The sequence below is a fragment of the Sinocyclocheilus anshuiensis genome, unplaced genomic scaffold (genome assembly GCF_001515605.1).
Source record: "Sinocyclocheilus anshuiensis isolate Anshui unplaced genomic scaffold, SAMN03320099.WGS_v1.1 scaffold1236, whole genome shotgun sequence".
NCBI classification, from domain to species: domain Eukaryota; kingdom Metazoa; phylum Chordata; class Actinopteri; order Cypriniformes; family Cyprinidae; genus Sinocyclocheilus; species Sinocyclocheilus anshuiensis.
The window spans coordinates 355,788-370,988 of NW_015546096.1; the positions used below are offsets into that span (position 1 = coordinate 355,788).

Here is a 15,201-nt window from a genome sequence, read left to right on the forward strand (position 1 = left end):
GGACAATTTTTAATATAACTCCGACTGGATTCGTCTGAAAGAAGAAAGTCATATACACCTAGGATGCTTCGAGGGTAAGTAAAACACAAGCTAATTTTCATTTCATTTTTGGGTGAACTAACCCTTTAATACTAAAAGTGGCCTCTCAATTACAGTTAATTTAGTATTCATTATAATCCAAAATAACAAAGGGTATATTTAAAGGTATTTTTTCAGACCCTCCTATGTAAATGTTCATACTTTAGAAATTGCTTCAAGTAAAACATCAATTATATGACAGCAAAACAAACATGTATTGACGTGTAAATTCACTTTTTGTCATTTCTATTCAATGCTACACTCACCTGCCACAATATAGTAATTTCTAGTTACTTTTTTTATCTGTGATTACAAATTACAATGGATTTCTTTCATTTGAATAATTAATTTGTGCATAATGAAATTAATACCATTCATTTATATTTGATTTACAGCATGTTGCACCAATTACAAATCTCCCCTGCCTCGGCTTATATGGAAATATAGGGACTACTTTTGTTGGTGGGAATGGCAGCTGGAGACTCTTAGGGTTGTAATTCATGGCAAGAACTGAATGGGTAATTGACCATGAAAACACACTTAAGTTCTAAGAAGAGAAATTCCAGGTGAGGGATGTTTTTGAAAGAGATTTGTTTTTATAGGCAGGAAGTGTTTCAGGCACTATTTATGATAATGGAAGCTAAAGTCGGTGCAGGAAATTTGAACTACAAATACGGGAATGTTAGCTGCATAACATCAAAACAGACCAGACAGACTTACCCTGACTCCTCTTTCCAATTGTCTTTATCTTTGCTATGGTGCGTTTTCAGAACCCGCTCCAGCTCCTGAGGACAAGAGAGGGGAAGCTCTTTCACAGTCTGTGGTTTAGCGAGTGCTTTTATGTATACATGTACTCAGGTGTGTGACGTCTTTGTTTGACAGGTAAGGATTAATGAAGAATGTACAAATGGGTCTGTGTGAAGGTTTATACATACAGTACCTTTATACATGACACATAGGGTGCATTGTGCTGTAGATCTCCCTCAGACAGAGTGGCCTCCTCATCTGGATTTGGGTCAATAAAGTCATATGGGTCCTGATCTGCACATAATTGAGATGAGAAAACTAAGGTGTCACACTTTCTTTTTGCTAAATTATGTTATATTTACCAACTAGACACACCGGTGATATGACATGCTACACTTAACACACAAACACAAATAAGCCTTTTTTGTTATTTTTGTGAGAGTACTAGGGCATGCGATTTGCATTTAAATACAGTATGTTTTGATTGTGATCAAGCTGCAGTGTCAATCTTAAATCACAATTATGCAACATAGTTACAGAAATACATGACATGTGCAAAACCTCTCTGAAAAAAATACCTAGCTTTGTGGGTTAGGGCAATTTCCTGATTTCTTTGAACTGTTAAACTAATAACTGACAATTACTGTCTTTTATAACACTATTTAATGACAAAGAGAACAGGAAATTGTCTGCAGGTATAATAGGTGTCTGACAACAGTCTGTGGATAGAAGTTAATGGATTAGTAAGGCTTTGTACAGACAGATGACAAAAATTTTATTTAATTAAATTCTAATTTAGTTGCTTGTATGTAGCCTGAAAAATACACATAAAATCCATTTTTTTTATCAAAAACCTAACCTGTGGTAAATATGTGGTTTGTAATACGCAGATTAAAATGAAATTTTTGAAAATGAGTTTAAAGTAATTTAAGATTTGGTGTGTAGGTTACATCTGAATTCACTTGTTGTTTATGCACCGATCTTAAAATTCTATCTGATACACACATTACTGTGCGTACATTAAGATTGAATCATGTTTTTGAAAGAAGCTACCACTTATTTTGGTTAACATGAACAGTGAGTGAAGGGGCCAGTGGTTGCAGATAAAATCTATGCATGAATGTCTAAATACATTTCTATCATGACAACTCTTCGAAAAGTTTTATCATATGACAATGGATATGCTAATGTATTTGTACTTGGCCTAGGTAAGCAGAGGTAAGATTTTTACATACTCAGTTAAACTGTGAGTAGTGCTTAGTCAATATTAATATGACTAATAAAACATAGCTATAATATTACTACTGCTGAAAGCACACCTTTGTTTGAGTCCAGCTTTGTGAGAAGTGTGTGTGCGTCAGCCCGCACCGTCTCAGACACTTGAGAGTGGAGACTAATGGTGTCATCATCAGATGGCTGAGGAACAAGAGACACAGAGCAGGAGAGGGAGATATGTCAGATGAAAAAAGAAGATGAGAGACACCCTCCGGCAAACTGTTCTAGATATTTACTTAGTAACTGTTACTTGTGTTACTCCCACACAATAGAACTCATCAATTATCCTGCCAGATCATTTTTCTTAAACATCCAGGTCAGGCCAGGCTACACAAGTGGGCCCGACCCACCTAAATATGAGCTTAGCCCACCCTAACCCCAATTTCTTGTTTGGTTGCCTGGTAGAATTGTCAAAACATTTTTTTTTCCACTGTATCAACTGAAAAACAGCCTGTTTGAGCGTGAATGACTAATGTCCGTATATGTGTGTTTACCTCTGTAGTCGACAGTCTTTTGTCACCGTTGTCACTGCCAATACCTGAGTCAGGGCCATGGTTTTTACTGGGATAGAAATCTTCCATACTAAACAAACAAACATACATGTAAACAAAGACACAAAGAGACACACAACTGAGATGATGAAGCAATATCACACTTGGAAGATTCAACACTTAACAGGCAATTATGTAAATAAGTTAGGAAAAAAATCAAGGAGTGTCCTGAAGACCCTATTCTGAGTGAATCGACTTTCTTTTTGCGCACTGAGATTGTGCAATTTTTTATTAATCCAAAAAAAGACACACATACCGAATTATTACAGAAAAGAACACATTTTGAACAGAACATGTCCCTTTAAAGTAATGTAAAACTGGCCTTGTAAAATTGGGGTTTCATTCTGACTTTAAAAATTGCTCTTCTCAAGTTTGAGGGCAAACAGTAGGTCAAAAAAATCAAATACCCAATGGATTGGCAAAGAGGACAACTTTCAATTAAATAGTATACATTGTCTAGTCAATTATGTACAATGTAAGTGCTATATTATCTATCTCTAAAATGTCAGTTTTAACATTTTCTGTGAAACCCCTAAATAAAGATGCTAAAGGATTGGGGTCAATTACTGTGTTAAAAATGTCAAAGAAGCAGCACCATTGTGCATTTATACAACAACTCATTATTGAGTAATATCGCTGAACAGATTTTGAGTAACTTAATTCAATTTGCAGTTTAACATTTTAAACACAATTTGTAAATTTTTGTTCCAACAACAAAACAGTTCCAAACGATGTCACAGCTGTCTTGCCATGCATCTTCAAGCAACACACAGCAGAGGTGTTTCATTCCTGAATGAATTGGTGTTTCTGAACAAATCCTTTGAGTGAATAATTCAACGATTCACTCACGAGGACAGCGTGTGAGTCATTGAATGAATCAGTGCTTTTGAACAAATCAGTTGAATGAATAATTCTCTATGACTCACTCTAATGTTTCTTTCCTTAATGAATCAGTGTTTTTTCACTAATCGGTTGGGTGAACACAAAGAGAGTCAGCTGTTACCACCTACTGGCATATCAATGTGACCTGCAGAAAGAGTCACTGTAAAATCCTCAGCACTAATGCAGAGACTGACAGTCAAACACAGACAAGAGGAGTGATAGAAACGGTGTTGATGGTCTGTATTTTTAGCACTCCTGACCAATCAGAGTCGAAGACTGGAAGTAACTGTTGTATACAAGAGATTTTATTCCTGTCTGTGTCAGCATCCCCTATAATTCAATACATTGTTTGCATTAAAAAGATTATGTACAAATAACTGTGGGCAAAAAAAACTCAATAACCCTAAACAAACGTGATAGCACTTAGCGCAGAAAATATTAAGAAAAACTGGAGAAATACAAAGTACCGGAACAAGCGACCCACAAACAGTAGATTAAAAATGCTTTTGCATGTTTTATGTGAATCATCTGTGAAGCAGGAAACACCTGATCACTTACAAACAGATGTTGACAATATGATTCATGGGGCTCTGAAAGTGCTGTCACTCATAGTTGTTAAAATATAAGTGTGCTTACTAAATTGGCAGAGACATGATGAAAGGCAAGGCTGTAGGTACCTGTCTGTTAGCTGCTGAGGCAAGCAGCGTTTTCCCAAAGAAGGCAGGTCAAGTGTGTCTGGTTTTTTATCCAGGCGACATGCCTGCAGGTTTAAATACTTAAAGATGTGGATCTTTCCCTTTAGGCAGATCTGAAAGCAAAGAAGAAAATTAATCTCAAAACTGACAAGATGGTACAATACAAATCAGCAGAGAAATTACAGCCTCTATAAAATGTCTTCAGGCCACTTATATACACAGACACACTAATGTTTAGACTTTTATAAAGAAATTAATACTTTTATTCAGCAAGGATGCATTAAATTGATTAAAAGTGACAGTAAAGACATTTGTGTTATAAGAGTTCTATTTCAAATAAATGCTGTTCTTTTGTTTCCACAACCGTTTTCAATATTGATAAGGGGGGAAAAAAAACGTTTCTTAAGCATCAAATCAGCACATAAGATTTTTTAAGGATCATGTGAAACTGAAGACTGGAGCAATGGCTGTTGAAAATTCAGCTTTACCATTACAGAAATAAATAACATTTTAAAATATATTAACAAAAGAAAACTGTTATTTTAAATTGTAATAATATTCCTAGATTTTTGATCAAATAAATTACCCTTGGTGAGCCTAAGAGACTTCTTTCAAAACCATAAAAAAAAAAACACAAACCCCAAGTTTTTAAACAGTAGTGCATATGTATACATAAACTTGCATATATACATACATTACAGTAAGCCAATTTTCATTCACATGTAAATATTTACACTCAGTCCAATGCAACCAATTATTATGTAAGAAAAGATTTTTGGGCATTTCACCCAGGAATTTGTTCAGCTTGTGTTTCAAAAATAAACTTTTTTTAAGATAAAAATATATTAATATTTCTTAAAGGGGTCATATGATGTGATTTCAATTTTTCCTTTCTCTTTGTGTTAAAATACCACTGACATAACTGTCTTCTTTAAAAAATAAAGTCACTTGAGTGGTGTCTACCTGTACATGCACGTACTTTCTCTCTGGGGGTATTGCCAAGAAATTTCCCAGGAAAACTACACATACTGTAGATCATTTCAGTCACAGGAAGGACTGGCTGTCCTCCAAATCTGCGTGTCGCAGCAAGATGAGCCATAGTAAAAGATCTTATTTTGTTATCAACCGAACAAAAAAAAAAACATCTTGATCGGTATTTTACGTCATTGTTAACAAAAACATTTAACTAAAATGAAAAGGAGGAAGGAAAAACCCATCTGAGCTGTTGTTTCTTTAACCGTAAGGACAACATGCTCCGATGAGATTAAATCTGCACGGTTAGACCATTGTGCTTTGATAACACTAAATAGAACAATGCAGTCCTGCACATCGTCACATCTGCACTTTTTATTTTACTTTATTTACATCCCAAAGCCATGCACAGGAACCATGTACCTTTCACACCAGAGCAATACTGGAACAATCTGGACTAAGTGCATTGCTCAAGGGCACAGTGTGATTGCTCAGTGATTGAGAATGTGATGTGGTTTGGTGATTTACTTTTCTACAGAAGAATAAAAAAAAATAATGGGAAATAGTCACGACTACAAAGAGAATAGTAAGTAGTCCTGAGGATATTGTGATCTAAAAAAATACAGGAACATTCACTTTCAAGTAACCATTCTAGAATGATTGGGGTAGGCAACCTACATGTTGTAGGTAGTAAATCTGCATAGAAAATAAAAAATACTTTTAAAAAGTAGATTTTTTTTTTTAGTGTGAACTAGTGTTGTCACGGTACCAAAATTTCAGTATTCGGTACCAATACCAGTGAAAATCCATGGTTCTCGGTACCAATTTCGGTACCAAAGCAAAACACAAAAACATGCTAATATAACAACATTTTTATTAATAACATTAAACAAAAATTAAATGTACAAAACCAATGCCATTCTTTATACTTATTTAAAATTGTTTCAAGTTTTTCCACAAGTAATAAAAGTAAGAAAAAAGTAAACAAGTTTCACCCAAAAGTTTAGTCATAGTTCTGCTGCCACTGAAAAACCTCTGTAAACTGTTGTCTGTTTTAGGGTTTGCTGGTGTGTTTCAGGATCTTCCGGTACCGAAATACCGGGTCTTTTGACAACACTAGTGTGAACCATTTTTTTAAGGCTGAACTATATGGAAAAAATATATAAAATTTTGGTTGTTCATACTCAAACCTCTCAACCTCACAAACCTCACAAAATTATTTTCCCCATTGTTTTTAAACCATTCAATAATATATTATTATTTTACTGTGATTATTATTAAAAATAATAAACAAAACGAGAAATATACAAAAAACAAAACAAGAAATTTAAGCTGTAAAAAAAATGAGTATTTAGTAAAATAGATATATTTCACAGTAAAACGGTAAAATTATAATACTAAAATGTACATATTCATTTCTTCATTTTCATACAATAAATCATCAAGCTTTTTAGCAGGGGATTTTTTGGCACTTTGAAACCACAGCACATTTATTTATTTAATTAAATCACAGCCTTTGTGATTGATTAATAACACTAAGCCATACTATGATATTGATTTCAATTAATTTTCCAAATAAATTATAAATTACACAAACAGAAAGGGTAACACTGATATGTAATACTGTTTCTCAGTCAAAGCTTCAAAGACCACAGTTGTTATATGGCTTTTTTTAGGCTATAGGTATAGGTTAGGCTATACTTGCTCACATGGCACATTAGGTGAGATAGGAACAAAGAAAAAAAACTATCATTGTTGCATGAATACGCCTGATACTTTATGGATTTCACCTTGTCAGCCACTGGATGGCGCCAACAGAAAAGAAATAAACAACAGACAGTAACAATAAAGAATAATCTATAGCTTCAGCTCCATACATGTGAAGAGATAGACAGTAACAGATGAGTACAGACACACCTGGGCAGGAGGAGACTGCATGGGGTTGTTGTCAAGAACGATGTGCTGTAACTGCTTAAGTTTGCGGTAAGATATGGGAATCTCAGTGATTTTATTACAGGAGAAATCCAACCTAATCAATGGCAGATCGGACAACTCTGTGAGAAAGAAAGAAAGAAAGAAAAAGATATAATAAGAATTTATTTTCTAACTCATAGTATTAACATAACTAGTATACACAGTAAATGTGGCTAATTTCAGTGTATATCCAGTGAAGATGTAGCAGTTTTATGCTTTTGTTGACAAATCTGTCTTGTGTATGTTTCTATACCATCTGGTAACACTTGTAGACAGTTTCTTCGTATGTTGAGTTCACGTAACGCGAGGAGTTTCCCCATTTGAGTAGGAAGCACCTGGATCTCATTACAGCTGATGTCCTGAACAGAGAAAACACACATACTGTACATAAACAACAGATACACACACATTATATACGATAATCACACATTTAATTCCACACACTGACCAGTTCCATGAGGTCTTTGGCCTTTCCGATCTCCTCAGGAATAGACACAAGTTTATTGTTGCTGACCACCAGCACTTTCAGAGGAAGATTGAAGAGAAACTTGGGGAGAACGGACAGCTGATTTCGACTGAAAACACAAGGACTGGCTTTAATAAATATACATTTCAACCTCTATCACTTTCACTAATTACAGAACCCACAGAAAAACAGAAAATCAATTTAACCTCTTACAGTTGCTAGATGATAGTAACTACCATTCAAAGGTTTTGGATCTGTAACATATTGAGAATATTGTGTGATTTATGCTCACCAAGGCCGCATTTATTTGGTCAAAAATACAGTAAAAACAGTAATATTGTGAAATATCATTACAATATAGTAAAATAACTGTTTTCTATTTGACTTCTTTTATTCCTGTGATGACAAAGCTGTTTCATCAGCAGCCATTACACCAGTCTTTAGTGTCACATGATCCTTCAGAAATCTAATTCTAATGCTGATTTGCTGTTCAAGAAACATTTCTTACTGCTATCAATGCTGAAAACAGTTGTGCTGCTTAACATTTGTGTGGAAACTATGATCTATTTTTTTTCAGGATTATTTGATTAATAGAAAGTTCCAAAAATAAAACAGCATTTATTTTAAATAGAAATCTTTTGTGATGTTATATAATGTATTTGTTGCCACTTTTGATTAATTGAATGCACCCTTGCTGAATAAAAGTAGTAATTTTGTTAAAAAAAAAAACATTCTGCTGAAAATTCATCTAAAGATTAAATTTCATTTCATTTTAAATCAGAAAACAGTTACTCAAAAATGTTATTAATATTTCACAATATTATTGTTTTTACTGTATTTTGGATCAAATAAAACTTTTGAACAATAGTGTATTCCTCACCAAATTGTCAGTGTTCAATCAGGGTTTACAGCTACTGCATTAGGAGTCGATTCAAATGAATTTCTGTGGGTCTGCGATATATTTAAATACAGTTTCATTTAAAAGACACAATTTTTATTGATGCCAAGGTAGTCTAAGAAACAGATCAATAATAATGAGATGTTAACATGAGTTAACAGATATCATAGTGTGGGTGTTACCTGATGTTCAGGTAGGTGAGCATCTGTAGGTTGATAATGGCCTCTGGAACCACCTTTATGCAGTTGTGGTAGAGGTTTAATGACTCCAGCGGCGCAAACATACAAACTTCTGGAGGGATTTCACAAAAACGGTTTTTCGACAAGTCTGTACAGAAAAAAGATAAATCAGATACGTCAGTTCAACATACCAGATGAGATCAACATGACATTTTCCAATAGAAAGATATTCACAGAGACAGACTTATATTTACAAACTAATAATGTACGCTAGTGTACCCCACATCCAAGCAAAAAGATTGACGCCCCTGTTACTCGGGAGGACTACTGTCTTCAAGAGAATGAATAATTGATTTATTGAATAATTAACTGGTTGATTATTCTGATCTATAGGAAGAGTTTCACCTTATCAGACACTGACAAAGCAGTGGTGTAACACACATATACACACACACACACACACAGAACACAAGAGAGAAATAGCGAATGGGGGAGAATTATTGATTTGTCAAGGCAGTACATATAATTCAGATGCAGCGAGAGGAGCTCTTGTCACTAGCTTTGCTCATGTGACACCTAACAATAAAATGAAATTACATGAATACACAGAGAATGAGACTCCAGCACTTTTAATTAAAAAATTGTCAATAAATAAATAAATATCAGTAAAATGTGCATATGTTGTGTTTTACATCGAGCAAATGTGTATTTAAATGCAACTACACAACAGTTAGTTCTGGTCCTTGAATCTGATTGGCAGAGCTGATACCTACAGCAAGGCAAGGTTTATTTGTTTGTGTCATTGTACTTGACTATGTTTGCAAGTTTAAGATTGACTGTCAGTCTGGGGCTTTTCTAGTGGCTCTTTCTGCCATCCTTATTATGCCAGTAGGTGGCATCAAGTGACTTGAATCATTCTCCACTGATTTGTTCAAAACCATTGATTCATTCAGAAACCAATGTGTTACACAGTGGTTGATCTTGCTTTGGCTTCGCTTGGGACCATTTTAACTGGAAGAGAAAAGAATTGTCTAAAATGTCAGTCATCGTCTTCAAATTGACATCAATCTCAAGCTCAGACCAAAATCACTCAGAATTACAACAAATTCAACCAATCAGATCTGAGTTATCATTATCATAGTGTTGCCATGGGAGCAGACATGCATGCAGAAGAAAAGTCATGTCAACTTCCTCTATAATTCATATTGTCTTTGAAAAGACAGAGTGTATGTGAGAGAAATATAAAAGACTGTAACTATATCAAAGAAAAGAAGTAGTAAGACAAACAGAAAGGGAATTATATCATTTTTAGAGACCTCTTGGGCACATTAGATATCACATCTTTCATGAGTTTAAGACCAATTGCCAGCAAATAACTTCAGTTTTATCTAACACTTTTACTCAAGTCTCAGCCAATGAGATTTGAGCAGAGAAAACACACACACACACACACACACACACACACACACACACACACACACAGACAGCTGACGTTGCCAACCTGAAGCTGTGCTGCCTGGCAACTATTACAGACTAAATCAGTGTTGCCTGGCAACTGTTACCAACCCAAACTGTGCTGACTCCACCTCAGACATTCCTCTTGAACAACCTTCAGTTGGCTGATAAGAGAGCAGAGTACGCTCATGTTAGTTCAGCAGCCGGGCTTCAATACTGCATTTCAACAAAAAGGTTGTCCATTAGTGAACATTTAAACATTTAGAAAGATCAGTATTTTACAGTTTATCGGTTTTGTATAATTTTCAGATGTTCATGACTATAAAAAAACAACGGTGCCAGGCAAATTTAAAATGTTTTGTTGGTCCAGTCGGGTCCAAGGAGTCATGTTTTGGCTGACCAGCATGTGCCAGTTAGCTATAACCACATCTAGCTGTCAAATTTTGAATTAAACATTATATGACAATTTAAAAGTAGGGCAAAATAATTTTGAGATACTTTACAAAATACTATGACATGGTGACTGGGAGCAATATTTTAAAACGGTCACAACTTGCTGGCTTCTTAAAGAGATTAAAAATGAAACTTAATGAAAATTCTGTCAATTTGTGTCATTATAGCCTAAACTTGTATGACTTTCTTCTGTGGAACATAAAAATAATTTTATGGATTGATTTTTTTGTCCATACAATGGAAGTCAATGGTCCAAAACTGTTTGGTTACCAACATTCTCTAAATATTTTCTTTTGCGTTTCACAGAGGAAATAACGTCATACAGGTTTGGAACAGCATAAGGGTACATTTCCATTTATGGATGAACTAGGCCTATCCCTTTAAGCACAGCGGCACACATCTGTCTGTTTCTGTGTGAGGACTTTATAGTTTACAGCAATCTATAATGTCTCTCAGAACCTGAGGACAGAGACCCAGTCAACTGAACTGGAAAAGAGCTGAGCAAACACATCACACACACACACACACACACAGTGAGAGAGAGACTGTATGAGGAAATAAGTGTGTTATTGTCATAGACAAACAGATACACAGACAGAGAGAAAGTGATTGAGTGAAGAGAAACTTAAAGATCGAGACAGCATGATTGTGAGGAACTGTCTGTGTGTGTGTGTGTGTGTGTGTGTGTGTACTGTGGACAGAGAGAGCAGGAGTGTGAGAGAGGAAGTGATAGAGGGATGAACTGATGGCAATTCCTTGAGACAGTGACATTTCTAATATCAGCTCAGCATCTCCAGTAGTAGCTGTGTGTGTGTGTGTGTGTGTCTTTTGGCACAAAACCAGTAAAAGAGAGCTGACTGAAGGGAAAAGATCCTTGTCTTTTTTTTGCTGTTGTCTCTGTATATAGTCTCAGATACTTATTTGATAGCTATCAGCTATGATCACTTTATTTGTTCTTTTCTTTGTCTCACCTTTCTTTTTGTGATCTAACTCTTTTATACTCAAACAATACTTAGAGTGAGGCACAGCTGTTTAGCAGAAGGGACTAGACCCCCACCGCACATGCACACACGCACACACAGACAGACACACACAGACAGACACATACACTTAAATGAGAAATCAATGTGCTTTTAATGCATGGACTTAATAAGGCCAGTGGAGATGATACGGGCTATCAGCAAGCTTCCTTAATGTCTTCATGAGAGGGTAGGGCTCATGTTTCTGACACACACACACACCGCAAACTCAGTGCCCCACGTGTTTCATGAATATGATAATAGGCTGGATCAGTATATTTTATCTGTCTGCTTTATATGTGCTCTCTAAAACAACAGATTCTTAAAGACATCCAGTGGAAACACATAAATGGTAGTGAGGATGAACAAACAGAAATATTAAATTAAATTCATAGAGATCATAAATCAGTGTTGGCCCTCAAATTGTTCCAAAACCATAAATCATTCAACACAAATTAAGATATTTTTTAATATTCCCTTACCATTTTGTCCATCCATTGAAAGTCTATATAATCAACATTTTCAAGCAGTTGAGCTTACATTATATTTGATGTTCTCTTCTCAATGTATATGCAATGATCAATGTTTATATGTGAATAAAATCGCAAGTTAAAATGTTTATCATATAAAGTGATTGTGTCTCTATACAGAAGGCTTGGATTAAACCACTCGGTTCATATGGATTACTTTTATTATATCTTTATGAACTGTTTAAAGCTTTAATATGTTGCTTACTCTCAATGGATGAACAAAAATGACGAGATATTATTAAAAATATTTTTATTATCTTTATTACAAAGATGAAAAAAGTTTTATGGATTTGGAATGAAATGAGGGTGAGTAAAATGAAATGATTTTTTTTTTCCCTTTAAAGCTGAAGTGTGTTATTTCTGCACTACTAGAAGCATCAAACAAAACTGCAGAAAACATTAATCTTTCTGAATATGATCAGAAAAAGCTGTAATAGACTCAGTATTGCTGTGTATGGCTGGTCAGGATGCTTAAACAATCAAGTAATGTTTTAATAGCAACAGACTCACAATCACAATGTTTACACATCTGAGAGAAATCAACCTACGAATGGTTTATTTAAAGAAGTATCTGCATATAAATAAGCTGTGAATCCAGAGAATCAAAGCAAATAACACCAAGATAACACATGCTTAGAAATCATCCTCACACAACCTTGCTTGAGCAACAGTCTCAGCACGTTTACAGTGAGGTGTTCATTTTAATTGACCCACCATCCTTCAATTACCATGGAAACCAGCAATAGATACTCACAGAGTGACAGGTTAATTTACAGGAGTGGAGCGGTTTAACACATCTGCACAACTTTAACACACCATCCACATACCCACACTAACATACGGCTAAATACACAATAATCAAAATGGAGGTCCCACACAAGTGGTACATAAACAGCCAATTGCCTGATTCTTCTGTGTCCTTCCTTCTCACAAACATGTTATATTACACTATAGTTACTGTAATGTCTAAGAGAGGAACTGATAAATGAGATTTGGTTAAATTAACATCTTTGTTTGACCAAAGTCATCTGGCTTGTAAGTGTTGTGATATCAGCACATATACTGTACACCCCATAGTTTACATCCTAGCATCCAAAACACAACATATACTGGTAACCAGTAGTGCCGTTTTTCAGCAGGGTAGAGAACATTCAAGACTACAGTAAAAGAGGTTACAACAAATCATTCTCTGCATGTACTCATCTCATTTTCTTTCTCTGGACTGGACGTCTTAAATCTCTCTGTCTGTATCTGTCTCTCTCTCTCTTTGTGTCTCTATCAGAACTCCTTTTAGTTGCTCTGAATGAAAGTTATATAATAGTCAATCTATCCAATTATGTTCAAACTGAGGACAGAGAGTGTTTAAGGGAGAGAGTGAGAGAGTAAAAAGATTCTCAATGAAGGGAATCAACTGAAAGCATCTCACTGTATAATGTTTTATACCAAGGACGTTACAGAGATGTCACATGATGCTGTATTTCCCCTTAGACACATACAACATACTTTTGTGTGTTCATTTTTTAGCCCACATAAATCATTTACACAGATACACATTTAGTAATTTCACATCCAGTATGAATGTTAACTTAAAATTCATCACTAGTTACACATCATTTAGTATATCTTATCAACAAAAAAGATGTGTGTTTGGAGGCATTTTTATTTACCGTTTTGTTGTTTCTGGTCATCAGTAACACACTGGGGCCCTTTAGAATAAGAACGAGACTGTCTGGACCTAACTGTGGATTTAAACAAATAAACTAACTGACTTAATAGATTTAAACTAATCATATAATTAGCATCGCTATATGATGTGACTTAGACCCGTTTATCAAGGGAAGATAACTTGCTTTCTATATCTTTTGTCAGTGATGCCCAAACAAACGCTACTATATTCTTGCTTCCATTCATCTATCACTTACAGTAGCTAGCAGAAGCTTGCCAAATTAGGCAGATGCCAACATAAACAGGTTCAGAGGCATGCCCTCATCCCTAAAAACCATTAAAAGAAAATACAGCTCAGACTATGTGTTCAGACACATTTGCAACAAAAATAAAAAGGTTGCAATTTCACTTATACTTCAGTGATTGACTATGTTTATTCAGCTGCTTATATACGTGTTGATATGTAACAGTGTGTGGCTGTATAATCACATTTTGTTCCATTTAAAAGCAAAATGGGCAATCTGAAACAGCCTCTGTCTCAGTATTACAGGACAAAGAGAGAGCTCAGAAACACTGCACAACTGCTCTAACAAACCAGGTTATAAAATAAAATGATCTTTCCCTATCCAATTAAGACTGTTTAGACACTCTAGTCGCACTCTTTGAACTACTTGAAATCTAAACTTTATATACATAGCTTAAAAACACCACACCTCAGTGAATGGTGTGTATCAAAACAACATGAAACTAACTCAAATTGGAACACTGCACTGTTTGTACAAGTGATCCAATTTCTGAAATTGGATCACTTGTACAAACAGTGCAGTCGATATTCAGTGTATCTAGAAAACGTCAGTGTGACGAGTGGGGCAGGGCCGAGAGCCATGGGAGTGGAGCGAGGCTGGTGGAGTAAATGATAATGAGCGACACCTGCACCACTCACCGGTCTCGAGTCCCACTGAGGAAGGATAAAAGAAGGAGTGATGACAGTGCAAGACGAGAGGACCAGGCCTGGACTTTGTTTGTGGCAGTCGTCTGTGAGGGGCTTTACTTTTGTGTTATGGTTTTTTAACGGTGTTATTTACGTTTACTTATTTATGTCTGCTGATTCCTGCCTCTTTCTTCCGTAACTCACCTTTATTTAACTACGAACTTTGTGTAAGGGAAACAGGTCAATTTAGCTCAAAGGGAATCATTTAAGATTTTATAGGGAATTTGGACAGAATAAGAAAAGGGGGTTTTCCCGAGGTTGCTGATTAGCTGGAAGTTCAGTAGTCGTTGAGGTGACTTCTTGGGAAGCCAGTGGTTGGGCGTTGGCTGAAGATGCGGAGTTGTGGGCTGGTTGAAGTTTTGAGGCAGTCA

At 35.5% G+C, this 15,201-nt stretch overlaps 1 protein-coding gene across 3 annotated transcripts in view; it reads right to left on the reverse strand.

Moving 5' to 3' along the window:
* The window catches only part of LOC107700248 (leucine-rich repeat and calponin homology domain-containing protein 2-like), a 66,152-nt gene that overhangs the window by 31,384 nt on the left and 19,567 nt on the right, over positions 1-15,201 (reverse strand). For all 3 annotated transcript variants that reach the window (XM_016501842.1, XM_016501841.1, XM_016501839.1), the window contains exons 2-10: positions 8,721-8,865; positions 7,623-7,749; positions 7,428-7,533; positions 7,118-7,254; positions 4,211-4,341; positions 2,595-2,682; positions 2,145-2,241; positions 1,019-1,119; positions 799-863 (exon numbers count right to left, since the gene is read on the reverse strand). In XM_016501842.1, the coding sequence (XP_016357328.1) occupies positions 799-863; positions 1,019-1,119; positions 2,145-2,241; positions 2,595-2,682; positions 4,211-4,341; positions 7,118-7,254; positions 7,428-7,533; positions 7,623-7,749; positions 8,721-8,865 (997 nt within the window). The remainder of the gene's footprint in view (positions 1-798; positions 864-1,018; positions 1,120-2,144; positions 2,242-2,594; positions 2,683-4,210; positions 4,342-7,117; positions 7,255-7,427; positions 7,534-7,622; positions 7,750-8,720; positions 8,866-15,201) is intronic.